The sequence below is a fragment of the Lineus longissimus genome, chromosome 11, assembly GCF_910592395.1.
Source record: "Lineus longissimus chromosome 11, tnLinLong1.2, whole genome shotgun sequence".
Taxonomy (NCBI): Eukaryota; Metazoa; Nemertea; class Pilidiophora; order Heteronemertea; family Lineidae; genus Lineus; species Lineus longissimus.
The window spans coordinates 5087185-5115093 of record NC_088318.1 but is presented as its reverse complement, the minus strand read 5'-3'; the positions used below and the strand labels follow the sequence as shown (position 1 = coordinate 5115093).

The 27909-nt window shown below is 40.1% G+C and overlaps 2 protein-coding genes across 2 annotated transcripts; both read right to left on the bottom strand.

Moving 5' to 3' along the window:
• Positions 1-501: 501 nt before the first annotated feature.
• On the bottom strand, positions 502-9926 carry LOC135495708 (cysteine-rich venom protein VAR11-like). Its single transcript, XM_064784569.1, has 8 exons — positions 9622-9926; positions 7319-7549; positions 6115-6236; positions 5044-5132; positions 4559-4591; positions 4204-4308; positions 2868-3032; positions 502-662 (listed from the first exon to the last, which is right to left on the bottom strand). The coding sequence occupies exons 1-8, from the start codon at positions 9787-9789 to the stop codon at positions 583-585; spliced, it is 993 nt and encodes a 330-aa protein (XP_064640639.1). The 5' UTR covers positions 9790-9926; the 3' UTR covers positions 502-582.
• Positions 9927-10046: 120 nt separating this feature from the next.
• Positions 10047-24930, bottom strand: LOC135495707 (cysteine-rich secretory protein 3-like). Its single transcript, XM_064784568.1, has 10 exons — positions 24352-24930; positions 20136-20366; positions 19486-19601; positions 19105-19196; positions 18216-18248; positions 17776-17880; positions 16831-16995; positions 14888-14955; positions 13295-13436; positions 10047-12250 (listed from the first exon to the last, which is right to left on the bottom strand). Exons 1-10 carry the CDS (start codon positions 24505-24507, stop codon positions 12150-12152), a joined length of 1209 nt encoding a protein of 402 aa, XP_064640638.1. The 5' UTR covers positions 24508-24930; the 3' UTR covers positions 10047-12149.
• Positions 24931-27909: the final 2979 nt, after the last annotated feature.

Sequence of the window (27909 nt, the reverse complement as noted above, 5' to 3'; positions counted from 1 at the left end):
ACTGGACTCAGGCACCGGTTTATATCGCCAGGAATCCAATCCTTCAGTTGTTGACGCAGCAAAAGCAACCTTTGAAGGGCTCGCCAAACGCCAGTCATGATGTAAACAACAGCCAACGGGACCCCATTAGGGCCAGCCTAATATGACTCCCATGGGTGTACATTTAAAAACATTCACAAACTCCCCGTGTATCGTACCAACTAAACCCCCTTACCCCCCCCCCCCCCCCAAAAAAAAAACACGGACAAGGACGCCGTAAAAACCCTCAAGAATTTTACATCTTGTTTTGGGAAAGATGACAGACTAGCTGGCGACAACAAAGGGCTTCACTGCCCACTAAAACATCATTTTACATCCATCATGAGAGTCATCTGTAAACACCAAAAATCTGCAACATTTTCAGATCATCCCAACATAATATTGACTGCAAAATCATCTGAATTTTGTTTTTGTTTTTGGACTTAAAAACAAAATTTACAAAAGAAATACATAACAACGGTAATGGGTGATAATGGAATTTGTATTCCGAATATATTTTTGATGTTACAGCGCTTTGAAAGTCGGAAACTTAATTCCGCTGACCTAGCGACCTGCCGGCGCCACTGGTTTGTTTTGAGTGCAACCTGTAGTCGCCGCCTTTTCCAAATCTGCCGTCAGCGGAGCTGAAAGAATACGAGCATTAATTATGATATGGTGTTCTATTCAGTGAGGCAGCATGACTGACAAGTAAATTAAAGTGAGTCTAAAGGTAGGCGATATTAAGTTAACCAAAATCAACAGTGGTCCCTCCTATATTACATGTATGTAGTACATCAAAACTGTTTATATTTGCATCAGGGCCGGTTATTCAAAACAGGTTTTGTGACTAACGCTGGCGTTTATGGCAAGCCGTTTGTCCAATAATTAATAAAACCTAGTTTTCTTGAAAAGAACCTGGTTTCATGGAAGAAAACCATGTTTTTTTCAATGAAACTAAGTTTTTAAAGAAGAAAACATGGTTTTCTTCCCGAAAAGTGTGTTTTCAACAAGAAAACTAGGTTTTCTTCCATAAAACTAGGTTTTTTAAAAATAACTTATTCTTTTTAGATAAAGTGTAGGTTCCATGATTTCTCTTCAAAACCAAGTTTTGAAAAAAGAAAAACCATGTTTTCATCCAGCCATTTGACTAATAATTAAAACAACCTAGTTTTTTTCATAAAAACCTGGTTTTCTTCCAAAAAAAACCTAGTTTCGTTGAAGAAAACATGGTTTTTCTCCATGAAACTTGTTTTTTTAAGAAAAAAACCTAGTTTCGAAAGAAGAAAACCTGGTTTCGAAACAACCTAGTATTTTTACCTCAGCACCCGCGTGGCTCCTTTGGGGCGAGATTGGCAATCCTCGTTAGTTTACCCGGGTTCTGCGGCCTTTGGTACGACTGTTCCTTTCGTGCTAGGTCTGAGGAAATCCGTAACCCGAGTTGCTAACCCGGGTAAGCAAAGTCCAACCTCTCCCCTGCCATGCTTGGCCCAGTCCGGGACGAGGTAAAAAGACTAGGTTTTGAAAATAATCTGGTCTTTTTCATTAAAAACTTGATTTTGAAAAAGAAATGCATATAGGCCCTAACCTTGTTTTATTCCATGGAAGAAAACATGGTTTTCTTCCATGAAACTAAGTTTTTTAAGAAGAAAACCAGGTTTTTTCAATAAAACCTGGTTTTCTTCATTATTAGACAGACGGCGTTAGGCGTTACCTTAACTTTGCCTTAAGTCTAAGGGCTAACCTGACTGAGGGAGATAACGCCAAGTTAGCGACAAAATTTGCTTTGAAAGACTCTGGTCCTACCTTCTCTTTTGTTCTGTCATTCTTGGCTAGAGAGATTATGGCTTTGATAGTACCATTATTACTTTAACACAACATGTCATTTCCCGGTCACCGAGAACCCCAACTGGTTTTAGATTCACACTATTCTACTGCATACTCCTCGTGCAGTGATAGTAGTGTGATGAGGCGTCGTCCTACTCTCACTGCTTGAATAGCATTCCGCGAAGTTACTATTTATAGCTCACAAGGTCATTTGCATAAGATATTGATGACGTTTTAGTCACGTGACAGTCGGACATCTACACTTATTTCTACGCATTTGAGCTTATTTCAAAGTCAATTACCTTTGACCCTGCATTGTTTTTAGCATGAATGATACCATACAGTCAGAGAGAGAATATTCACAACAATGATGTAGTATTTCCAACACTCGGACATGTGCCAGATTGAATCTAACTGCCCTAGTTAGAAAGCCAGAACCCATTACGAAACCGCATGTTTTTCCGACATTGCCTGTAATTCAGCGATGGGGAAATAGAGGGCAGCAGCTGCAGTGACGTCATCTTCGCGGAATGCTATTGGTCACCATTGCAATCTGAATGTGATGAAATCGCTCATCCACAAAACTACAAGACGTGTCGTGGCTTTTTTCAAAAATTCCAAAAAGTTGTCGTGTTGCATTTTAAGTCTTTGTCCGAAAAAAATCCCCCTGATTTTTTGCGCACAGTTTTGGTAGCGTATGGAAAATTGCTGTTTAGGCAGGTTTGTTCGTGCTGACGATGATTTGGCATGCTTGAAGTGAGGTGAGTTTTTATCCATGAACAGTTTTAATCGGCTTAAAATCGGAATAGATATTCACTTTAGTAATATTAAACAGCGTTACATTACAGCAGACTCGATGATCTTTTAAGAGTACGTAAATCGTCACATTTACGACATTTTGTTCGGGCAATCTTGCTGGGAACATTTGTGTACATTATACATGCAATACACGTGCAATGGAAGACAATACTGGGGAAGAAAATATGCTTGAATATTAGAGTCGCTGCTTTTGAGAATGTACTTACTGCACAACTTCGTGAAGGGTGAGCACGTCGCCTTGCACGTCCTGTCTCTGATGTAGCGGCAACATGCCGCTCCTAGATCTGTGCAGAAATATTCGGGGTCATCTTTGACATCTGCAGAGCATGATGTATAGAAGTTCGACCCCACAGGTAGATCTTTACACTTGTCTAGAAAGGAAGGAAGGAAAAATATCTACTTGCCCATTGAATTCAAGGTTGAAAACGTCATAGCTTAGTATAATAAAACAACGAATTTAAACGGGATTTCGCACACCTAGCGCTTCAGCCCACTTTCTACATTTTCTAAAATGAACATGCTCATTTCCTGTTTATAAGTCCGGCGCAGATCCGGCTGTTATAAAACGCGGATTCCGCGGAAATCCGCGGAAAAATCTAACTTGGCTGCAGGGTTGCTACCTGAACCGCAGGTGAGAGTTTTTCATATTAGTAGTGTGCATTGTTGTGGGCATGAAGTACTCCTGGTGACAAGGTCTTTGGGAATCCCCGTTATATGGTGTGCTGTATGCGCCGTAAATCACAAGCACATTGTAGTTTGAAATAAACTTAGACGGGCCGCGAAGTAAGTTTTTGTGATTGCTTAAAATAGACTCCGATGTGCAGTCGCATATGGTTGGTTAGGTTCGAGCTGCAAGGAGATTGTCCTGAAACTTTTTCGCAGACCAGAATTCAGTTCGTCATCGACTTATATTTGAAGGAGGCATATACCGTAACGTACATCAATCCGGGCATCAATCACACTTGAAAGCAGCCTCGTAATGTGTTCCGTTAGGGAAGGAACCACGGTGGTGTCGAAGATAACATGCAAAGTTTATCAACACCAAGAAAAAAGAGGGAAGAGTCGATCGGAATGGCATGAATGGCGCTCCAGAGGATTAAAATCTGACCGATGAAATGTGCAGATAACTGGTAGTTCTTGCCTCCGATTTATGATTTATGTTGTTATTTGTATAATATAATTATCATTAAATATCATGCGCGTATTTACTGGTGGCTTTGTGATTTTCCGAGGATTTCCGCGGAATCCGCGTTTTATAACAGCCGGCGCAGATCAATAATCCTGACCCGCCCTAATGAACATGTGAACAATGGGGCCCGCAATGGGCTTCCTATCAAAAGCTCGCGTCAGACTTGATGATGCATTATTGCCTTAATATACCGACTGAGGCGCGCGATGGCCATTGTATTCTTCGTACAAAAATCAATTTAATGACAAAAAGCCCTGTATATACTTAGTTCTTATCTCCTTCTACACAATAGCTTTTTGGACATTCTTGCTTTGCGGATCGGAAATCCTGTTGGGAGGCTGAATCTAACTTACCAGTGCAGTGGGCCCCATGAAAACCATCCGCACACTTACAAGTGCAGTCGTCCTCATTTGAGGTGCCGCAGTTCAGACAAGTCTCTGCGTACTTCGCATAACATTCTGGAATACAAAGTTATCCAAAAACAAACTGACAAAAATTTCGATTTGTTTTATTTTGGCAGTAATATCCCAACTTAATGGCCAAAATAATTCTACAATGATTTGTCAAGCAGCAAGCAATAAACCAATAAAGTGTAAAGTAAAAAGTAGTCAACTTCCACACAACTAAAGGTTGAATAGTGTCAAATTTAATTGATATACATGTAGAGTCTGGCACTTGAATTCATGCCATATGGTTTTTCAAACTTACGGCATTTATCACTTGCAGTAGTGCATGAGGGTTCTGAAAGGCAAAGGAGGGGAAAGTCAATGTTGAACGTGTTAACATTAAAGGGGAACTATAGGTAGGCTAGGAGCAGAGGGCCATCTTCCGGTGACTGATATACATAGTGAGGGCCCGGGGTCATGTCAGACTCAGCACTTAATATATTCCTCGTGCAAGTGTGAATCATTTCGAAGTACTGTGAGATGTGAGAGACCCCTATTGGCAACTTTGTGTAACTTTAACTTGCCTGCCTAACTGTTGCCTATATTGTCCCTTTATTAAGACTTCTAATCAGCACATGACTACTCGCATTACATGTATTGTGCTCCGAGAGTGGGGCTGCGCACAGATTCTATATAAAAGTGACGGACTACGACACACAGGAGACAAGCAGCAAGGCAGTCATACATGTAGAATACCTGGCGAAACAAAAACGAATCTGGCGGTGTCTTCTGAAAATCTAAACTTACGGCACAAGTTGTTGCTGCACCAATGTTTCCCCGATGGACATCTCGTACAAGGTTTTCCAGCGGTGAAGACCGGACCGGTCCAAGGAGCGCTGTACAAAATGAATAGAGAGGTACAGATGTTGATACAAAAACGAGAACAAGGTGATTGTTTTTCTCTGCTTTCGTTATGGAATATGTATAGCACGAATTGATGTACTGTTGGTACTATAACGACTCCGATGTCCTTTTAATGTTTTCTTTATTAAACTATCAGAATCATCACGTAAACTGAAAATACAAATACAACAACAGCATAAGACAAAGTCACATCCTAAGAAATGGTCCATATTGAAACTTACAGTAAGGTGCTGCCACCTATACTGACTTGACGGAACCAAAAAGAACTTACAGTATTGAATGAAGACAAACATGTAAGGACAACCGAAAACGTCCTCAAAACTTACAAGCAACCAACATAGGCTAGCAAAGATGCAAAAAGAGCTACAGCGCTCGTATACTATTGACATACAGGACAAAATTACCAAAAACAAGTCTATAACTATGCCCCTCATCTAACATTACGAAGTGCGGCTTCCTGCGGCACAGACCGAATGTCACGTGGCGAATGCGAGACATTTTCCTCCGATAAGAAAGACGAAATTCTAATGTATTACTCGTACTCAAAGGTAGCCACCAGCATTTCTAGTATGTCTTGATATGATATTGCATAGATTTACCTCAAAATCTGGACCTGTCTTGTCAAGAATAGGTTAAATTAACCACCAAAAGGTCCGTAAAAATAAAACAAGTGTTTTCTGTCAAAAAGTCTATTGCGAAGCGACAATAACCAAACTATACTGAATGTCCCAAAAAATAAACCGCTACATAATGCGCCGAAGACAAAAAACCTAATCACAACCAACGGTTGTTACAGGTACTAAAAATAGACATATATATTGAAATAAATCCGATGATGTGCCAGAATGATTTTGTCAAAAACAGCGCCATCCATCTTGCCTATATGTACATGTATACGGCCATCTATTTCATGATCAGCTTCCATACTGTTTTTCGCTTTTTACGTTTACTTACTTATCATAGAGGCATACGACGTACAGGTGTGTAACCTTCTCAGCATTATTTCCATGTGACGACATGAAACTGTTGCAAACCTTTACACCGCAGCCTAGTTTTGTTAGGTCATTCTTCACAACCTAAAAAGGCAAAATATCCATTATGGAAAAAAATCGACGATGCTGCTCATTTTGGTAAAGCCATACGTGCATATTATGTAGCCTTTCTGTCCAGCCGGTTATCTAGTTTCAATTAGTTTTCGTTTCATCCAAATTTGCCGTAATCATATTTGTCTATATCGTTATGTATTTCCCCTTACCCCGCAGAGAATTCGGGCCTATACTAAACACGCTCTATTGTCTTTAAACAAAGCCCGTGCCCACCGAGGCCTAAATAATTCCCATTGTTTTGGTTTGGTTTGGTTTACCGCCAGGAGAATAATGACTCTGGATGACACCTTGGCCTTCCCCGTCCAACATTTCCAGCGTCCTCCACAAGGTTTGGCTTAAGATGGCACCCATGCGAAGCTGCGTGGTGATGCGCCTGCTTTCCCCACGCAGACGTACACTGGCGCCCTCGGCCAATCTACATTCCTTTGCCCTCTGTCTGGCCATTGACGTTGACTGGTCTGCTAGCTGCCCCTCCACCATTCCTTGTCTAAGTGCATAAAGGATGTCACCAGTCCCAATTGTGAGACTCCCGAAAGCCTCCGCTTTTCCAGCCAGCCAGTCCACCATTTCATTGTATCTAATCCTCGCATGTCCGGGGATGTAGATCACTTCAATGCGGCCACCGATTGACTGGAGGATGGGAAGCCATGTTTTCTTGATCCGGCCCCTGTTCAGTTCTACTTCTTATCAAAGGCTTATCGGGGCAAATCTTCATAACATCGACTCCACGAAACAGCTTTCAACGGAGTCGATAGACCCAAACTGGCAAGTTAAGGGCAAATAAATGCAACGTCCCATTTTTTCTAAGTTAGCTATCATGGTGCAAGCAACTATTCATAGATTGTAGATAAACCTTTTTGTGATTTCACCAGACTTTCAGATGAAGCCATTATGGCCTTCGGTTTCTCAAGCCACTTGATATGAAATTGAACAGTTATCAATCCATGCAGTATACAAATCATTAACGACGTGGAATGTGTTTATATCTTTCATTTGCCTTACTTCGAGTCCTTTAAGGTTTTTTTGGGAGGGGGGGACAGAACTTATCTTACCATTCTGAAGCTACCGCAGCTTGCACCAGGCCTGCATGAGTGCGTCGCCGTGTCATATGACTGGTGTTGACCATACCAAGCGTCAAATGCTTTGACTGGGTTGCTGGCTCCAGTTTCCCAGTATTTTAGCTGCCCCACATTGGTGATGCCTTCGACTGGCTCTGGCCCCAGCTCATAGTTGCAGGTGTTCGCCAATCTCTGGCCTTCAGTTTCAAGTGCTTCATCCCAGGACTTTAAACAAGAAAGACAAGAAAAAACATGACGCCATTGGTACATCATCGTCATCGGCATCGGCCTAAACATAGTTGTCGTCATCGACATTATAATCGTCACAACATCATCTCAGCATCATCGTCACTTGTGAAAAATTGGATGTATTTTAACCACAAACACCCCTTGCATTTGTACCAGCTTTCTTGCGAATTTAATTAGTTTTAATTTTCTATTGAATGGTAATTAAACATCATCTGCTAATCGATTCAGCAGAACAAAAAGCCGAGTTTTATGAATTGTTCAGAATCCATTTTATTTGAGAAACATATTCTTGAGTGTACTTGCTGTGTTTGAGTGCTGGACGCAGTTGCGCACTCTCCGCTTTCAGATGGTAAAGTACACAGAACAACGGATAAGAACTTTATACGCCATGAATTTAGTCCAACTTACTTCCCCGAAACCTCATCATAATGTGGACAAAAAAATGATCTTGTCTCAATTGAGTATATAACTTGACTAAATGTTAAACTGTATAAAAACCTCTCATCAGGCAAACGTTTGGAGACTTGACTTTTACATGGGATGTGCCCGCAGCACATATTCAAATATTTCATCCAGTTAATCTAAGTCTCCGAAGACAAAAGTTTCGTGGTCGCCTCGCGGCCGCGCAACAAACGGGCCGGAGCTACCTGATCCTCTCGCGATTTTAGGGTCTGTGGTAGGTAATGGTAATGCAGTGGCTAGTGTGAACACGGTACCCATCCTTTCGACAGACAAGTCGACACTTGCCAATTTTATCTTAGGTCAGAATTCAACACTAATTCACTCAGGACTTGAAATGGCATTCGTCTTTGGTTTACAACACTACCCACATATTATTCACTGTTCATGAACAGAAATGAGAAAAAATGTGAACCAGTCGACAAGTATTCAATTTTACTGCATAACCTTTCTGATGGACATAATTCGACATGTTTGACACCTAATAATTGCCAACCACCGACTCAGGGAACATGGTTTACAATGATCATTACACTCAATCATAACACGTAGCACTACTGTGCAAACTGTTTAAGGAAGCTATAATGAAAAATGAACGCATGATCTCATTAAGTGTGATAAAAATTGTAAAACTTAATCTTTGTAGAAATATTTGGAAATCGCGAAAATGAATATCGCTAAATTTGACATCATTCGATCATTTTTCATCATAACTTCCTTAAACAGTTAGCAAAAACTGTGGACATTTACTTTCTGGTAGGACTGTACTCTTAAGTTTTTCCAATTAAATTTATTTGCGAATTTTTTTCACGAATAGAGATTATTTGCGAAATCCGCGAGAGAAAAAAAAAGGCCACAAAAAATGGCGGTCTATTAGTCTGATTTTTGTCAAAACAGCACCTGCAGCTGGAACGATGTTTGCGTTATACCGATCTATTGATATAAGTTGACAAAACGTCAATACATTTTCATCGTTGATCTCTCCAGATGTTCTGCCAATGTTTTAGAACCGGAAAAAAGAATGTACATGTATAAGACCTTGTTAATAAGTGTACCTCCGGTCACAAATTAAAAAGAAACCTTTTCTGACGAAGCATTCAATACCTCTATTGCCAAACAAGTTCTCTTCTTCTTCCGTTTAGACAATATGCACATTTGGTAAACAGCTAGAATAATATCATGCGGAGGAATTCGTCTAAGCCTCGTATTTGTATCGTTGCGCGGCCTTACACGATTTTGGCAATAATGAGTAATTTTCTTGTCTTTCAAAATTTAGATGAATTACAAACTGCCGAATAAAAGTCAGTCATTTGATTATGAGAAACAACAAATCTATTTGACAATGTGTAGATAGAACAAGAGTCCACGAGTAATACGCTTGATGATCAGTAAGGAGTTTTGTTTTTAATCTGGACAGTAGATTCACGGGGTCCATATACATGTAAACAAAACTTAGAAGAAAAAGAAAACTGGTGAATGTAAACAAAAAAAGATGTACATACTGATTTTTGATAACTCTCAATACATTCAATATCTCCCAGTATGTAATTTTAAGCGAATTGCTTGGAGAGGAAAACGACCACACTTACCAGTTCGTTCATGTCACTAGCATACTGCTGTCTCCTCCCCTCATTGTGTTTGTCCAGCATTTCCTTCTTCTGGGCATCGTTAAATTGGCCATTGCAAAACCCTACAGCAAAAATCAACGCCGAAAACAAGAAGGTTGCTCTCATGCTGTTTATTGCATCTGCCATCATAGAATCAGGTGATTATGACAGTTGACACGCCCGACAGCTCGGTTTAAATGAATAATCTACGCCAAGCAAGGTGGTTTTTAATGGCACGAAGCCAACGGGGAAAGATGCGTGTGCTCTCGTGGACGCCATCTGTTCAGCAGCCACCTCGTATTTGTAAGATGACTTTAGGAGTTCTGAGCTGAATATGGTATCATTTTGTTCATCTTGGTAATATCTTTGCAATGAATCAATAACATTTAGTATCTGAGTTCAGGAAACTTTTACCTACCCTTCTGAAAAAAACTTGAGTTTTTATAATTTCTGATGAAGTTCCAAATTTTTAGACATTATGAATTCGTGGTATTACCTTACCATATGATATATTGCAGCTTTGAACTAGAAACACTTTATAGCAGTGTAAGTGTTGTATGAATTGGTGCATTTGATGTGGCTTTCTGTAAAAATGATCGAATTAAAAAGTTTTATAAATTGGCACAAAACGACTATAAAATCCATATTAGACCATTTGTGGGATAAATGTTGTTTTCGGCATCGAAAAAGGTTTCTCATATCTCGCATCAGCTTAAATTGCACTTTTTGAATGTGACATCTGGCTACTAAAACGCATATAACCTGTTTTCAAAATGAATTGATTGCTATTCGATTCAGCAGCTGAGTTATTTTATGAAATTTTCTGGATCCACTCTTCGAAAATAGATAGTTGTCAATCAATCCGATGAGTTCAGTTGTTGTGTTTGAATGCCCAGAAACATTTGCTCCCAATCTCTCTCTAGATGAGAGGTTTACGTTATGAATCAGGTCAATCCTACTTCCAGCAGGAAAGCTTGAATGTCATGTGGGAACACAATGACCTTGTCTTAATCGAGTATCTTGACTGAATTTTTGACTGTATCAAACTTCTGATAATCGTCATAACATCATCCTCATCATCTCACCATCATCATCATCAGTTATGAAAAATTGAATGAATGTTAACCACAAACTTCCCTTGCAATTTTTGACTGTATTAAACTTCTTATAATCGTCATAACATCATCCTCATCATCATCATCATCATCATCATCATCATCATCATCACCACTTAAAAAAAATTGAATGTCTATTGACTGTTAACCACAAACTTCCCTTGCATTTTCACCTGCTCTTTTGCGAATTTAGTTGTCATTTATCATGATTGAATTTAGTTTTCATTTTCCATACAATTTCTGCATTTGCTAATCGATTCAGCTGAACAAATAAACTGAGTTTTATGAAATGTTCCGGAGTTACAATACGCAGAACGAAGAGAGGAGAGGTTTATAATATGTGGAAACAAAATGACTAATGTCTTCATCGAGCCACTTGACCAAATTTTAAACTGTATCAAACCTCTCATCCGGCATATGTTTGGAGACCAGATGTTTATTTGGGAAGTGCCAGTCGCACATGATCGAATGTTTTATCCAGTATGTTCAAGCCAAGAACGGTAAAACATGTTTACGCCGGCGTGGACGCCATCTGTTCAGGAGCCGCACATTTGACTTCTAGTGGTAATAACATTCGATGCGTTAAAAATATACTACTATCCGCAACTACAGACTTAAACACTTTGAATATGAATCAGTAATCAGCAACTGATTGGCAGAAGATAAAATCTAAAAAATCCCGATTTTTTTTATCTGTTTGCGCATGCGCATGAATAAAATCTGATGGGTATGCGTAATCGGATAAAAATCGAGAACTTTCGATCCAACTTCTGTCATTACAAAGAGGGAAGATAAATACTCAAAAATGGAAACACTTGCACACTGATATCTTTTGACTGGTAACCCAGGTGACAATGGGAACTCTATGAGAACCAAGCGTAAAAAGGCACATCTCAACTCCTCCAAGACATTATAGCATAGAGACCCGTACAAGCTTTTACATATAGCAGAATCTAAATTCCTACACACTCAAATACCCCCTTCTCATTTTACCGAGGTTCATGACAGCATACCGTAAAGCAGAAGGTGAGACACTATGTTATTTCAAACATCACACGTCTACAAGAAGGGCTTTGGAAATACAGGCCATAGGGCAATTTTTTTTTAAATGAGTTTCTGACAAGAGAAAATACACAGTGTCGCTATGTGTATCTATCACAACAAGTTTATAAAACATTGATATTACAACTACATTTTGTATGCGTTGTGTACAATCTGTCGTTCGTGCTCTAAGCCCTTCTGCACTGCAGATGCAAAATTGTTATAACAGATGACACCACTGTCTATCTGCTTTTGTCAACAACGAATGTGTTACAAAACTGCCCTGTCTCTACTGAGCCTTTCATAGTTCGTCGACGATCCATTTTTCGAACGATCTTAGCACACCGCACTCTTTTAAGCCAAGCTGGCACGGAGAAACGTGAAGAAAATCAGCAGAACCTGAAGTCCCACGCATAGTATGTTGGCGTTTATTGTCTGGCCGCCAGAGACCGTCACTGAAAATGAAAATAAATCTATCAACGAATGCTATATTCCCCAGCTGCAGCAACCTCCTTGCGCAACGTCCTTTCGCATGACCGGAACTATCTATATCGACTATCACTGCTTTTGAGAATGGTGATGCGGGCATGCAGACGTAAATGTCTGCAAGATCGAGTCGCAGATAGGTCTACAGAAAGTTTTGTTGATGTTAGTTCACTGTGTTGTCTCAATTTCATAAAACAAAACGATTATTTTTCTATTTGATACGTAAATTTTATTGAAGAACTAGGCAATTAAGGTATGTGAGAGCAAAATGCAAACTTGGGAAGTTATTAAGGAGTGAAGTACATGGAAACGCAACGATTGAAAGGACGTCATGCGATGAGATTATTGAGTTTTCGCAAATCCCACGAAACGTCAACGTGAACGCTTTTCCCATTGTTCGACATCGGTATCAGAAGGTCGAACAATGAGATAGACGTTCACGTTGGCGTTTCGGGGATTTGCAAAAACTCCCTTTTGTAACGTACGACCAGTATAACGAATGCGAGAGCGCAAGGCACACTTACGAATCATAAGGGAAGTGTATTCTGTAATGAACGTGGCATCGTCATGCAAATTTACGAAATATGACGAGTCCTTAAAGTATGTGACGAAAATCATGCCAATCATCATTGAAATGTGTAGCTGATCGAGTATAGGAAAGTTCATTATCGGATTTTGCTATGAACATGATAAATATGTCATCGACTCTCATGACTTACTGTTAAGAACTACAGCGGTGTCCCGCTCAGGTTGATACCGCGGCGAAAACAAACTACACGTTCTTTTGTGGCTGCAGCAAGTATTTGGGAACTCAAATTATCGAATATGGTTGAGATCTAGAGTGGAAGTGTCATCATAAACGCCAGTTGCACCAGCTGGTAGACGTAATTTCAATTACCACTAACAGCTAGGGCCAAGTGTTGTTAAAATTCTGCCGCGGCAATGACCTAAGCTGGCAGCCAGACTCCCTAGTGGAATCAATCCTTTTTATTCTTGGAACAAGGTGTTCTTACCATCGCAGGATGTCCCTTGCCACTTCGCATCACATTGACACTTGCAGACAGCGCCCTCTGTCACTTTCTTTCCATTGGTGCATTTCCGATTTTTGCAAGGATCTGATGGCGAGGTTGCGGTCGCATCTGTGACGGGCGCGACCTGTTGGAGAGGCATATTTTCAAAATCAACTAAATAATGCTGCAAAGTGTCTCATTCTCTCGGCCACCGTAAACCATTCATCTATTCTTCAGGATGTCACGAACATACTGTGTATCCTACCGAACGCCTCAGCGAAAGACATTATTTTGGCCACTTTTCGATGTCTCAAACAAGAGTATCCTCGTTGATGTATCTATCAGACTCCAGCAGGTCTTTAGAAATGATGTTTTATCCCAAAATGTTCTCAAATTCTTATCAAGTACTATTCATTTCAGTTATGGTAGTATCTGCAATGGTACGCAACATGATTTATCATTTTACAAACAAGTCTGAATGTAACTTCTGATATGAATAACAATTGTAAACCCTGGTGCACCAGTGGTCTGGGTTTGAATTTTGGCCGATCGACAACCACATGTGACAGAGACGGTGTATCTCCATTTAAATCCGACCAATAATTTTGAGCCGTTATTAATGCAACTCAACGCTTTCTCACTGCTTATTGTTTAACATCGATAGCATTCCGCGAAGATGACGTCACTGCAGCTGCTGCCCTCTATTTCCCCATCGCTGAATTACAGGCAATGTCGGACAAACATGCGGTTTCGTAATGGATTCAGGCTTTCTAACTAGGGCGGTTAGATTCAATCTGGCACATGTCCGAGTGTTGGAAATACTACATAATTGTTCTGAATATTTCTCTCTCTGACTCTATGGTATCATTCATGCTAAAAACAATGCAGGGTCAAAGATAATTGACTTTGAAATAAGCTCAAATGCGTAGAAATAAGTGTCGATGTCCGTCTGTCACGTGACTAAAACGTCATCAATATCTTATGCAAATGACCTTGTGAGCTATAAATAGTAACTTCGCGGGATGCTATTAAAGTACAAATAACAGCTAGAATTCATAAAGACTAAGAATTTGGAACCAATGCTACAGCATCTTAACTAGCACTAGGTTCCAAATTTTGACATTAGGGGGCTTTTGCAAGATAACTCGTCTTCTGTTCAATGGCTATCACTACTATTGGCTGGTTGTTGCTTGATTTTCGTCACAAAATATATGCCTCAAATAGCGTCACTCGTTTAGTAGTGATTATTAGACTAATGAGGAAAAGGTATTTTAACGAGGTTCTAAAACCCCTCGAAGACAAAGAATGCCCACCATCCCGCCATAGCATGGGAAATTAAATAATCAGTTTTGTGTCTTCGACAAAGTGCTCTGTATCTCCTTTATCTTTAGGAGTTCAGAGCTAAATAAGATATCATTTTGTTCATCTTGGTAATATCTTTACAATGAATCAATAACATTTTAGTGTCTGAGTTCAGGAAACTTTCACCAACCCTTAAAAGCTTGATTTTTTTATATTTCTGAAGTTCGACTTGTCTTTATGAATTCTTGGTAACATTGATCAAGAATTCCTCATGGATTGTCAGTTATCCCTTACCGGAGCTGTTGGCTTGGTCTGTGTACAACCCGTGGTTGCAGCTGTTTTTAATGCAGGAGTCAAGGCAACTGAAAGCATACAACAAATTTTAAATCATTTCCTACATGTTCGCAAGCACCAGCAAACTCACCAGGGGCAATTGACCAACCACACAAATCCAGAAGTATTAAGGTAGCTGGAAGGGTTGGGCGTTTGCTGTTTCTGAGTCTGAGGGGGTTGGTGTCTGTTGACTGTGCTTTAAGAGAGACTAGGCATGGCGCCAGTCTCTCTTAAAGCACAGTGAACAGGCATTTGGTCTCAGTATTTTGGTAAGAACAGAATCAAGCCAGCTCAGAGAGCAATGATTGAACGATGCTGTGGACAAGTCCAAGGATACTGCATCATTTACGACCAACTTCTCATCAGAAAGCGTCACCACCAGCATATTCAATGTTCAGTTCCAACCTGTACCAGTCCAATGCACGCCTGTCATGGTAAGCAGTGGTCAGCTTAACGCGATATGGAACATTCTTCCGAAACTCAAGCGAGGGTAGTCTGCTCATTAGCATATCTCGCGCACTGCTCCTTCTGGTCAAACATCGAAATGAAATCGTAATGGAAAACGTCTGGCTTTGCATCAGACTAATAAGTGAAGAACTAATAGGTAAAGAACTTCTACTTGCGCGAGACTGCTGTGATAAAATTATCATTGCAGAGACTCCGGTTACGTACACATATATTTTTTACAATCAAAAATGCCCTCAAAAGACGACATGGAATGATTATTTTATTGATATTTCCTACTATATACCTTCCAATTATCACTTTATACAAATAGATCGGCGTAAGGTCGCATGCTATAAAGCAAAATAGTTGCAACCCCGTTAATGCGCTATAAGTCCAATAATAAGTGACGGTGACCAGTTATAAATGTTTCGCCAGCTTCGCTTTTTTGCCACTACGCGGCGCGTTGGGCCCTTGCGTCTAGGAAATGGTACATTCTTCCGTGTTTTTCATCAAATGTCGTAAAAAGTCTAAAATGCCCGTTATCCATGATCTTATACTAAAACAGGAAACCATCTAAAGTTTTATGAGCTACACTTGGCAGGGGTAGCAGAGTATTGATAGGACTGCTCATCAGGAGGCAAATATTTGACTAATGAAGGATTTAATGCTTCATTACTCATGTCAATTTAGTTCATATGGCCAAACTCTTGAAGATAAGCAGAGTGTCATGCTAGAATGTTCTCTCTATTGAACTGTGGGACAATCCTACATGATGAAGATTGGGGTGTTTTGGCATATACAAATAGGATTGGTTTAAAGACCTGAGGGTGTTCACCGGTGAGGTTGATGAAAACTTCGTCTAAGGTAAATCATAAGGATCTATCACGAAATGAAATTTAAATCGAACGTTATTAAGGATCCGATAAAGCTGTTTGAACAACAAATAAAATAGGCCTTTGCAATAATTATTGAATACACAAAAAATTAAAAAAACAGAGCATATTATTCAAACTACATGTACATTGTATTTATTTCACCATAATGCTATCATTTTCTGAAAAAAAAAATTCTCTAAACTAATGAACAATTCATTCTATGGCAAAACCTGTCAGAATATTTTGGCAAGGATTGCTTACAAAGTAACATTTTAGTTTGTTCTCAGCGACAATTTGAAGATTCTGCAAGCAAACCAACTTCATCATCTCATTTTCTGCATTTGTGGAGCAAAAAAGATACCAATGAGCTATTTCCCTTACATATGCCGTTTTTTTAATGGTCACCGTTCAAAGTCGGGAAGAAAGGTTGCGGTAATTCCTTTCTGATCTGCGGACGTAAAAGACAACATTAGCCCGTACTCATATCGTATTGACCCCGTGGTATGCCCATGCGCCATCCGAACGTACAGCCCGTGAATATGAGTTGGCCCAAGGCGCAGAGAATCAGGATGGAATACTTACCGCATAGTTTAGAGAAAGGTGCACAGGTTGCTCTGCAAGTTCTTTCTTTGATATACGGGCAACACTTCCCTCCGTCACCAATGCAGAAATACTCCGGGTCATCTTTAATGTCTGCCGTGCATGATGTCTTGATGTTGGTCCCAGTAGGCAAGTCTTCGCATTTTTCTGTGGTAGAGAATATTAAAATAGATGTGTTTTGAATTCGTCGTTTCATGTAATTTGTGGATTTCTGTTGGAGAAAGGCAACACTGTTATGTATGAAGATATGCACATATACTCCGGATTGTCTTGAACAGTAAGTGTGCATGCTTCTCGGTGATCCTTTTTTCGTGTTGAAATATCTTTTCACTTTGAGAAAGAAGAAATATTTGAATTACATGGACAGTTACATGTAATGTTGACATCATGTACAGTGAAGGAGCTGTGTGCACAGCCTCTGACCGTCATAAACAATTAGATGGGTTCTTTTTAATGAAAAATGTTACCAAGATCTGCGAAACAAATATGTTTACTTATATAAGAATTCGTCGATGATTTCACGAAGTGACCAATCGGCGAATTTTGTCATTTTGAGAAAACTCCACTAAAGAATTCCGTATAGTTTGAATGACGCTGTGCGTTACATCAGAACGAGTATAATGGCACGAAATGCATGAATATAGCTTAAAGAGTTATTGCAGACTGGTCACTTTTGTGAAATCATCGACGAATTGTGTACTTTCGGTGCGGTTTAAAAAAGTAGCCAACATGCGTACATGGGAGCACACTGGAAACTGGGTGTACGGCGTAATTAACCGCGTTACAATGGCGGGATGTGCTGAATGTCACTAGCCCTGGTGTGTCAATTAAAACTCAAATTGTCAAATTAAACCGGATGTGGTAGCGGAAGAGTTGAGGGAGAACCAACAGGATAGTGGTTACCTTGTATCGGAACTACTAACTTACCTGTGCAGTACTTCCCAAGGTACCCGTCTGCACATTTACAAGTGCAATCCGCTTCATTGGCAGCGCCGCAGTTTGAACACACTCCGTCATACTTTGCATAACATTCTGAAGAAGAATATTGGATATACATTCGAAAACAATATTATTGTAAATGTTGAGATGTTTCCAATATTGATAATTCACACCCAATAATGAAGTCAAATGGACAAGTGTCTTCGTCACATTGACAAATCTGCGAGGAAAAGCGGGCACTGCCATGATGATGTCAGAATAAAACAAGTCATATTAGGGGCCTTTACGTTACCAACTTTTGGATCGGATATTAATTGGTACTTAAACGGTATTTTTAGTGCAGATTAAAAAAGGGTTCCCCTTCCCCACTTGAATGTAAAAAGTGCTTTGAAGACAATCATTTTAAATGGGAAACCTTTTCAACTTACCGCAATTACTGCCGGCTGCAGTGCAGGTCGTACCTAGAAGTCATAGATTGTGATATATAAACACAGCGAACGTAAACAAGACAGATGGCAAAAGGGAAACACACTATCCTACATATCCCTTATAACCTCAAAACACTTTTACAGTCCAAATCACACGCGTGTACGTTGCGCGATGACGACGCACCAGTGACGCACTTATCTCTCCATGTTTCGTGTAAGCGCGACCTTCGTGCGACTTACGCGCCGGGTAATGCGTCAATGACGCAAATTAAGGGATGACAATTGTGATTTGGACTGCAGTGGCGGTATCTTGGAAAAAGACGCTCTGTACTATCATCTTCAAAATTACTTGAAAGGTCCTAATTTCACTGATTGCCACCCATTTCACTGTGGAAAATATTTGTACAATACTCTTCAGACAGTAAACACAGTAAACCAAAACAAATGCTCTTTTTTTCAATAAATGTTTTTTTTTAGGTTTGAGGTCTCTTTTTTAAAATGGTGCTCGGCCTATAGGCCCGAGCCAATTATTGGCTCCTCAAACCGGAGATTATCCCAGGTCCTATAGCCCTAAACGATTTAAGAAGAATTAACTCCCCCTGGATGGGATGTTATAGTCCATCGTAGGATACCTCCCCAGTCAGACTTGTACCCACTTACATCAGGGTGCGGTTAGGAAAGTAGGGTAAATGGATTTTCCCAAGATCCAAAGCGAGCAGTCAGAGCCGGGAGCCGAACCCATGATCTCCGGATTACGAGTCCGAGACCATAACCACTAGACGTCGCCGCTCCCTGTTTTGGAAGCAATAGTCAAATGTCGAAAACAGAAACCGAAAATCTAGCTGAAGCAGGCCGCTTCGTTTATTCTTAATTATTCCGGCAAACTTACGGCATAAATTCTTGTTGCACCAGAATTTTCCTGAAAGACATTTCCTGCAGGGGCTACCTGCCGTAAAGACCGCGCCACTTACAAGTGGTGCGCTGGAAGAATAAAAGTATCCGTATATATCATGAGGAAAATCGAAATTTGTTTAATATATAATTTTGCGAATGAGAATTATTTTAAATTATTTAAAAAATTATTTAGAGAATTCCTGGTAGATTTCAAAACGTACAGAAGAGATGCAGGGTTATTATATTCGGATATACAATCATGTGCATGTAATATAAGGTCTGTAGCTTAAAAACACCTTCCACATCTACTTAGTTTAGTTCCTTCTATCACCATGTATCATTCCCATTCATAATGTACATGTATTTCGATACTTACTCATCATAATGGCAAACGACATAAGTCACATCACTAAGGGTGCCCTTGTCAAAGCTTTTGAACGACGGACAAACCTTAAAACCACAGCCAACTTTTGTTAAAGTGTTCAGAACAACCTGTGAGAAACGGGCAAATTAAAACAATACATTAAATTTTTTTTTTAAATTACTGATTTGAAATAAGAGACAAAACCTACATATGGAATATTTATGTCATTATTGGACGTCTAGCTTGAACCAGAGTTTATTTGAAAGGCTCTGATTAAGGGCAGTAAGGCAATCATCATGATCATTAGTCTTATAACCAAATGATTTGTTTTAGTCGAACTAGGAAGTCTGTACTTTACCGGAATCGCCATAGGCATGATAGGGGAGTGCCTTTAAGTTTCCGCCATACAAATGTTTAAAAAGGTTAAAGATAACTTTATTGTGATTTAGATTGAAATTGAGATTGAAAATTGAAATTGTATGTCTAAACATTACTCGGAAATATTAACTATAGTATGTTTTGATAGATGGCCTGCTTTTGTTTACATTTTGACCCGTCTGGTTTCATTTCATGGGAAGAATGTATACACGCAACATTGTTTAAAGGTTGGTTCATGATATTAATGATTAATACGTGTACTAATTGACACTTTCACTACTTACCATTCTGTAATGGCCACACTTTGCATCTTTGTTACATGTATTGGTATCCTTATTATAGTCATGTATCTCGCCGTACCAAGCATCATAAGCATTCAGCGGGTTGCTTGCACCCTGCCGCCAGAAGAGGTTCTGCCCCACGGTATCGATGCCAGCAACAATAACCGTCACATGACCGCCTACGCAAGTCTCAGCTAATTTCTGGCCTTCGCTCGCCAGGGCATCGTCCCAGGCCTTTAACGAGAAAAGTAGAAACCTGGCTGAACGAAACCATTAAGAGAGGTTCATGTTATCATACGCGTACGAGAAAAACTAGATTTTTTCTCTGGCCGACGCCATCAGGTCGATTGTTTTGTATTTATATTTGTTATTTCAAGGCATACGAGACATTACAGACGCATTGCGTTTCTGACTACAGGCAATGCAAGATACGTCGTGCATATGCCACTTCGTTCCTGTTCTCGTAGGCTGAGAAGGTGAGAATTAGACTTCATAACTAAATAGGCCTGATACTGCATTATTTCTTTGATTATTAAGCTCGTACATTATATATGTTACAGCTTACAAGCTGTAATCATTCATACATGTACCATATGACGTATCTGTGGAACATTTTTGAATATTGTCTCTATCACAATCATTGATGACTGAATTCTGAACTACACGTATACGAATCAATTTTCAATAAGCTGAGATGGCTGGGTCTTTTTTTACAAATTTGCCAAATAGACGTTTTCGATGCAGAAAAAGACGATTTTCAGGTAGATTATCCGTAATATCAGTCATTAGGTGCACATAACTGTGATAACTATTATCCTCATTTTTTTGGCTTTCTACATGTATGCGCCAAGGGGAGCTTTGAACGAACTCCATGACACTCAGACATTGTAAATAACAAGACCTCTTTTGTTGACTTTATCTCCACGGTACAGGAACAAAATACATTACTTCGCAAATGATTCTACACATACATTAATACACGTTTGTTGCTTGCGTGAACTCGTCAATATATCACAGACAAAAATCATTCAATATTTAACCTTTTTACCAACCATATAATTTAACACCCGTTGCGAAAATCGCAAATACAGATCACTTATCGCGTTCACCCAATTAGAACTACTTTCAAATATTTAAGTTCTTTCGCTGGGTAATTTGGTGTCAGAATAGGGCGGCGGGATAGCGTGATGAATATATTTATGTTCGAAATTTCACCGTATTGTGCGTTAACGACCCGGGGTTATAAAAAACAGACGGGAACTTCTCCAAGGGGGTTTCGTGTAATTGGTACATTTGCGATATATAGTCCAACTGCTACGAAACAAGGCCTACTGTCCATACCTCCACTCCTCCTTCGCGTCCAGTCACTGTCTTGGCCCTTTGTACTAGTCTGGTCTGGCCTGGGATAGTACGGGTTTTTTAGAGACGTTTGGCATGTTTGAACTGAACTCGTGAGATGTACAGTCGGGCAAGTCAAGTAATACCTGGTGAAGCTGATAAAAGAAAAGTCAATCGCGTCCGGGTATACTGTAAAAAATGTTCATTTTGAAAAGAAGGAAAGGGGAAAATCAAGAGTACTGATCCTATAAACAAGCTAGAGGTTCATGCTTAGGAATTATCGGCTTTAGTCCCTTTTTCTCTCTCGTTAAGGGCGACCTACACGTTGATGTAATAATCATTTTGTGAGCAAACTCTTTTAAAGGATTTAGGAAAAAGTATTTTGATGATCGCCAATACCAGGACAGCTGCAATGAAACTGTGTCATCGTGCAGGCTATAACTATATCCTGTGACACTGGCAAGTGTTTGACCACCTCTTATAAAAATCGAGATTTTGAGTGTCACTTTAAGCCAATTCCATCCAATGCACATAGTCATGTTTGTGTAAAAATGATGGAATTCATCGTCTTTCTTAGGTCTAATGTCCTGAATAATCTTCACTCTTTAGTGAACAAACATTACATAAATATGATTGATTGTTTAAGCAAATACGGGTGTAGGCCATCAACTGCGGGAGTTTTGTAATGTAGGAATCCTTTTGAAAATATTGTAAAAAAACATGGTATCAATCAAATACCCACGAATCTCATATTTCAGCTCAAGTGCCTTAGCATGGGAGCAATCACAAAATGACCATGTTGTCGTGAACAGTCTCGCTTGCCACGACAGAAGCCAAGATTCTGACTGTCCATTCATGAGCAGACATAGTCCAACCCGTTTTATTGTACCAACAGGTCGAATCCAACAGGTTTTTAACTCTGCCGGAAGAGTTGTGTCTTTGGTGGGAAAGTTTGACCATATTTCCCCTGTGCTGGTTCACCTGCACTGGCTACCAGTCAAGCTCAGGATCCAGTACAAGATTCTGCTCTTGGTGTTCAAGTGCTTGACTAGGGAGGCTCCAGGATATCTCCGATCCATGATTCAGTTAACAAGGATCGATCGCCAAAGCCTTAAATGAGGATCTGCGATGTTCCTTGAGGTTCCTCGGTTCAAGTGCCAGACTCTAGATGGGCGTTCCTTTACGGTAGCTGCTCCAAAACTGTGGAACCAGCTGCCGCAAAAGCTCCGTAAGATTGATTCCCTCCAGACTTTCAAGTCCCTTCTAAAGGCCCACCTTTTTGCAGTTGACTTGGGGGAAAAAAGCGCTCCACCATAACCACTCGCTGAGTAATTGGAGCGCTCTACAAATGCCAACATTGATTGAATGATTGAAGAGTGATCAATTCCGAAGCGTAGATATTAATTATGCCACGTCCCGGCATTAACCTAGAATGCTGAGCTGATAAGTTTGCAATGGTTGTTTATGATTTAGGCCTACACCAAAAACCTGATCACCTCAAACTCCCTAAAAATCCCCCATGCTGAAAGATATATACAAATTGACCGCGTACTGCCTTAATCTTTGGAAAACGCTCCACCCTTTGACAAAAACGCCTTCCTTCCTGTAACTCCTGGCTACTCGTATGTTGAGTGTGTTAATGCAAGTCATTTGATCCCGGGCGTTTGGTGCCAAAAATAAATAAATGATTCTTTTTCCTGCGCAAGTCATCATTTTCCGGCATTTCGTGAAAAAGAGGATCCTGGCCCACAAATGTGATTCAGAATTATTTTCTTTGACACCCGTACAGGCAGTAATGCCCGAACATGCTGCGTCTTGGCTGGTGCGCTACATTGCACTTAGTTAACCTCTGGTGCTCTGCTTCTTCAGTTGCATCCCGGGTTGCTGTTCTATTTATTTAGTAGTTGTATTTTTTATCTGTTTTTTAATGCCATTTTTATCGTAATTGTATACCGTTGTCGTATTTGTAAAACAGTGATATGGCTACATACCTCCGTTCTCAAACTACAGGTACATATTATAGTTAGCATGGTTAGTGCTATTGCAGTTGGCGCGAAAGGGAACACCTAAGAAATCTCGACATAAGTCATGGACTCCACATGTATAATTATATAGAACCGTGGAATTATATTCTAAAATACCTTGGTACCGTAAAGTCAACTTTTAAATGGAAAATGCATAAGCCTCGTTCTGAGAGTGGAGTGTTTTGGACACGCAACCAAGATGCTCTACCAAAGTTCCCTCGGGTTGCACTAAAATGTGGAACCATGCACACAGCTCACTTCAGAAGTTTGAGGCTCTCAAAACACTGCTTCAAACACAAATCAGCCAAGGAAGCATCAACCACCCTAAGTTTTTTAATGAGCACTACACATATTTGCTGAGAAAAACGCTCCAAAAAGCCCATTTGCGCGGATTTTAGCGTCACTTGAGCGAGCCGATCCGGACTTCCTATACGCGCTGCCGTAACATAATGTAAACAACGGCGCTACCGGCGCTCCGGGCAGGCGATGGATGGAATTTGCCAAATTCGCACATATTCAAGTTATTTCGTGGCCTATCTTTTTAAGTTTGAGGTATTTTAGAATAGAAATTGAACCCTCGGCTTCGGACCTTGGTTGAGTTACCAAGACACTCTCGGGTGGAGCTAAAATTTCGTCCAAACCCGAGCCGACAGGCGAGGGTTTGGACTGTATTTTAGCTCCACCCTCGAGTGTCTTGGTAACTCAACCAAGGTCCGAAGCCGAGGGTTCAATTCCTTAAGTACAAGAGAAAAGAATCATGAAAGACAACTAAAAATTCAATGTTTCCAATTTAAAAAAACATTAAACTACAATTTGATGCTTAATTATTCCACCGAAGTAAGATCAATAACACTCACCAGTTCGTTCATGTCTGAAGCCTTCTGCAGCCTCCTCCCCTTGTTGTGTCTATCCAGCAGCTCCTGCTTTTGAGTTTCAGTGAATTGTCCATTGCAATAGCTCAGAGTCAATAGCAACGAGGAGATTATTAGAAGAGTGTTTCTTAGAGCACCCATTGTTTAGATAGAGATCAAAATGGCCGGTTAAACACAGGAGATTATTGCAAAGGAGTGAGTAAAAAGAACGCAACTCTCTAACGATTAGTCTACAGATTTGTTTGGTAGAACCAACTGAGCTATACAAGTTTGGTCAAACCAGTTCGTTGTAATGTTTCCTTAATCAGAGACAGGTTACACCTATAGTCCTTGTACAGATTTTGAGATCAATAAGTCAGTTCTGTTGAACCAACTGAGTTCAGAGTCTGCATAATCCAAGTGAACGTTTGGTTGAACTGATCGAATGCAACTTTTCCTAAATCCAACTAAAGTTCTGTTGAACAAATCCGGTGACTTCTTTGTTCTGAAACACTGTTCCGTCCTGTCTCAAAATGATCAATCACTTAAAGGTTGACTAAACCGAGTGCAATGAGTCCAATTTCGGAAGTTTCCTACAGCAAAAGACAGAAAAGGGTAACGTCGATGTCGCTTTAAGGGTTGACCATAGTCACCAGCACTTTCGTAGGACTTGAAATCCTAAGCAGTAAAAACTCTTCCCAAACGAAGCGAATGCCAATTTCAAGGATGCATGGGAATCTATCTGTTCTTTGTTTCCCAGAAACAGCCTCCTATAAGTGGACATTCACTTCGTTTTGAAGGATTTCCAATTGCGTTAGGATTTTAAGCTCTAGCAAAAATGGTGGTGCCTATGGTCAACTCTTAGACAATGATAACGCCTGCTTTATATCTATCTTGTCTCAACCTATGCCGACATTGGTTAATTGACAAGACGGAATTAAAAGTGACCACTCTGGTAACGATCCATATCCCGACTAATTCATGACTGTCTGGTATATTTAATGATTATTAAGTGCACCAGAAGTACCAATATAGATACCACGCACAAGACTGCGAGTACTTTAGGTACTCTGCTAAGTATCGTCAGACCCAGTATTAACTGGGCCAATTGGATGCGATCACTTTCAGGAATACTTTTCATTCGGAACATCAACGTGCTGATTCGAAATGATAGCCCTAGATATCGGCCACGGAGGTCGGCTCGTCTTTGATTAATATTATTCTATTCAGTATAAACTCCAATATACATAACCTAATCCGAAGTTGAGAAGACAATTTTTCACACCATAAGATTCGAGAGAAAAATAAAATGTTAAAGGTACATGGTTAGGAACGCCCCGGCAAGAACAGACAGGGTGTTTCCTTATTTATTAGAAGTAAACGATGTTTGGAAGTCCAGATCCTACCAGATTTCCATGAAGTTGCAACATTACCTATTTTTAAGCGTGTCTCGCGAAGGAACTGCATCAATTGCTGAAAAGCTTCACGATTTCTTCCAATAGATGATGTCAAACAGATAATACAATAAAGACGTACTTGTAAATCCTCACTGGTGATAAAAATTATGAGACTTCAGTTGACTTTGATTTTGAGGCAAGGTATCAAGTACACTGAAGACGAACCTTCCAATTGTCGAATCCTTGCGAAACTGGTCTATCCACAGACCTATTTTGAAAGTACATGTAGTGTGTATCATGAATGAACTGTCCCGTTTCTCCAAGACAGAGCGTTCGTTTCGTGGTGTCAGTGGCGAAGTGTGGTAGAGAAGTCACACTGGTTGAAAGATAATATAATACAATGTACGCGAACTTTACCAACTGGCACTCCTGGGCCATTCCCGATGCTATTGTCATTAGATCAGATCGAGACGTCGGTTTTCTTTATCAACATCTTACTCACTGTGGACATGCGCCCACAAGCATACATTGCTAATATAGACAGGAAGCACAGTTAAATGGCCGGATTATTTGTTATAAAGGATGGACAAGTGCACACAAGACGGAGCATAGTTGGTACAAAAACCGAGCCTAATGGCACTGACATACCCTGTGTATATGGCTGGCGCGAGTGGACAGAATTCAGAATTATGCCACAGCATAAATAGGAATTGTGGTGCACCATAAATCGACCAATCAAGACCGCTGATCTCGTGAATTATGCCGCGACATAAATAGGAATTGTGGACGGAAGTGTCATTTATGGAGGACGGAAGTAAATCGGAATTGTGTTGCACCATAAAAATCAACCAATCAAAACCTCGGATCTCGTGAATTATGCCGCACCATAAATAAACGATTGCAACTTTCTGATTGGTCTAATTATGCCACACCACAATTCCTATTTATGCCGTGGCATAATTCTGAATTCTGCCGCGGCATAATTCACGCGGTCCGATGTTTTGATTTGTTGATTTATGGTGCACCACAATATCTATTGATGCCGTGGCATAATTCTGAATTGTCCACTCGCGCCAACCATATGCGTAACAAAAGAATGATCAATGGACTTCTAGGACTTCCCAGTACGTTTGTGCAACGTTACTAGTAATCCCTCTTGATGTTGCATTCATTAAAGGTAGAAGGCACAAGATTTCTTAGAGCGTTTTCAGATATTTAAAGTCAGTTAGATATCACAGAAAATGCAGCAAACTATATCGTTACGAGTAATCCTTTTTATGTTGCATTCATTAAAGGTAGAAGGCATAAGATTTCTTGGAGCGTTTTCAAATATTTAAGATGACTTAGATATCACAGAAAATGTCGCGAAGTAGCGCACACCAGACATGTTTATGATCTGCTAATGGTGACCTACCTCTAGTATTTTTAAAAAATTAATGCGCCAACTGTATGTGACCGTATCACTACTTTCAAGTATCCTATCTTCTGCAATGCGGCTAAAGCAAATTCCCACGACAATTACAACCATCGAGACAGACGAGGGGAAGACTTTATTTCCAGCAGGCCCATGACATTCTCCTCTTGAGTGAAAATGAGACGTTATTTCATGCCAATAGGTTGGACCTGAATCGCCTCGAGTACATGTCAATATTGGGTATTGGCGAGGCTATGACCGGTCAATGGGAAATTGGCAGACTGGAGTTTGTTTAAACATTATTTGAAAATGCATGATAGAGACCGTAATGGGTGGTAACAATTGCTCTACATTCATCTGAAGAAAATTCCAAACATTAATCCTCATTGTCAAAAGTGTTGTCAGTACAAGGCCAATTAGGCTGTCATATTGATGGAAGCTGTGATAATCGTATATAAATTGTTCTGGGTTGAAAAAAAATCAGAAAATAGAACTACATTGTAAGTACTGTTATCGGGCTCCATACTCCCGACTATACTGGGGGGTGACGGCCTTGGAGAAACTGACTCTGGGATCGAGGGAAGAACATCCGAACGAGATAATGCATACTCTTCGTTTATTCAAATCCTGAATCCATAAAAACGCATACTTACACTCCTGGCGGAGATATATATAGAACTCTCAACTCTCGGAAACTTATCGATACTTGAAGCCCCCGATGTTAAGGGAGAGGCAGTTTATATCCAGGAACCA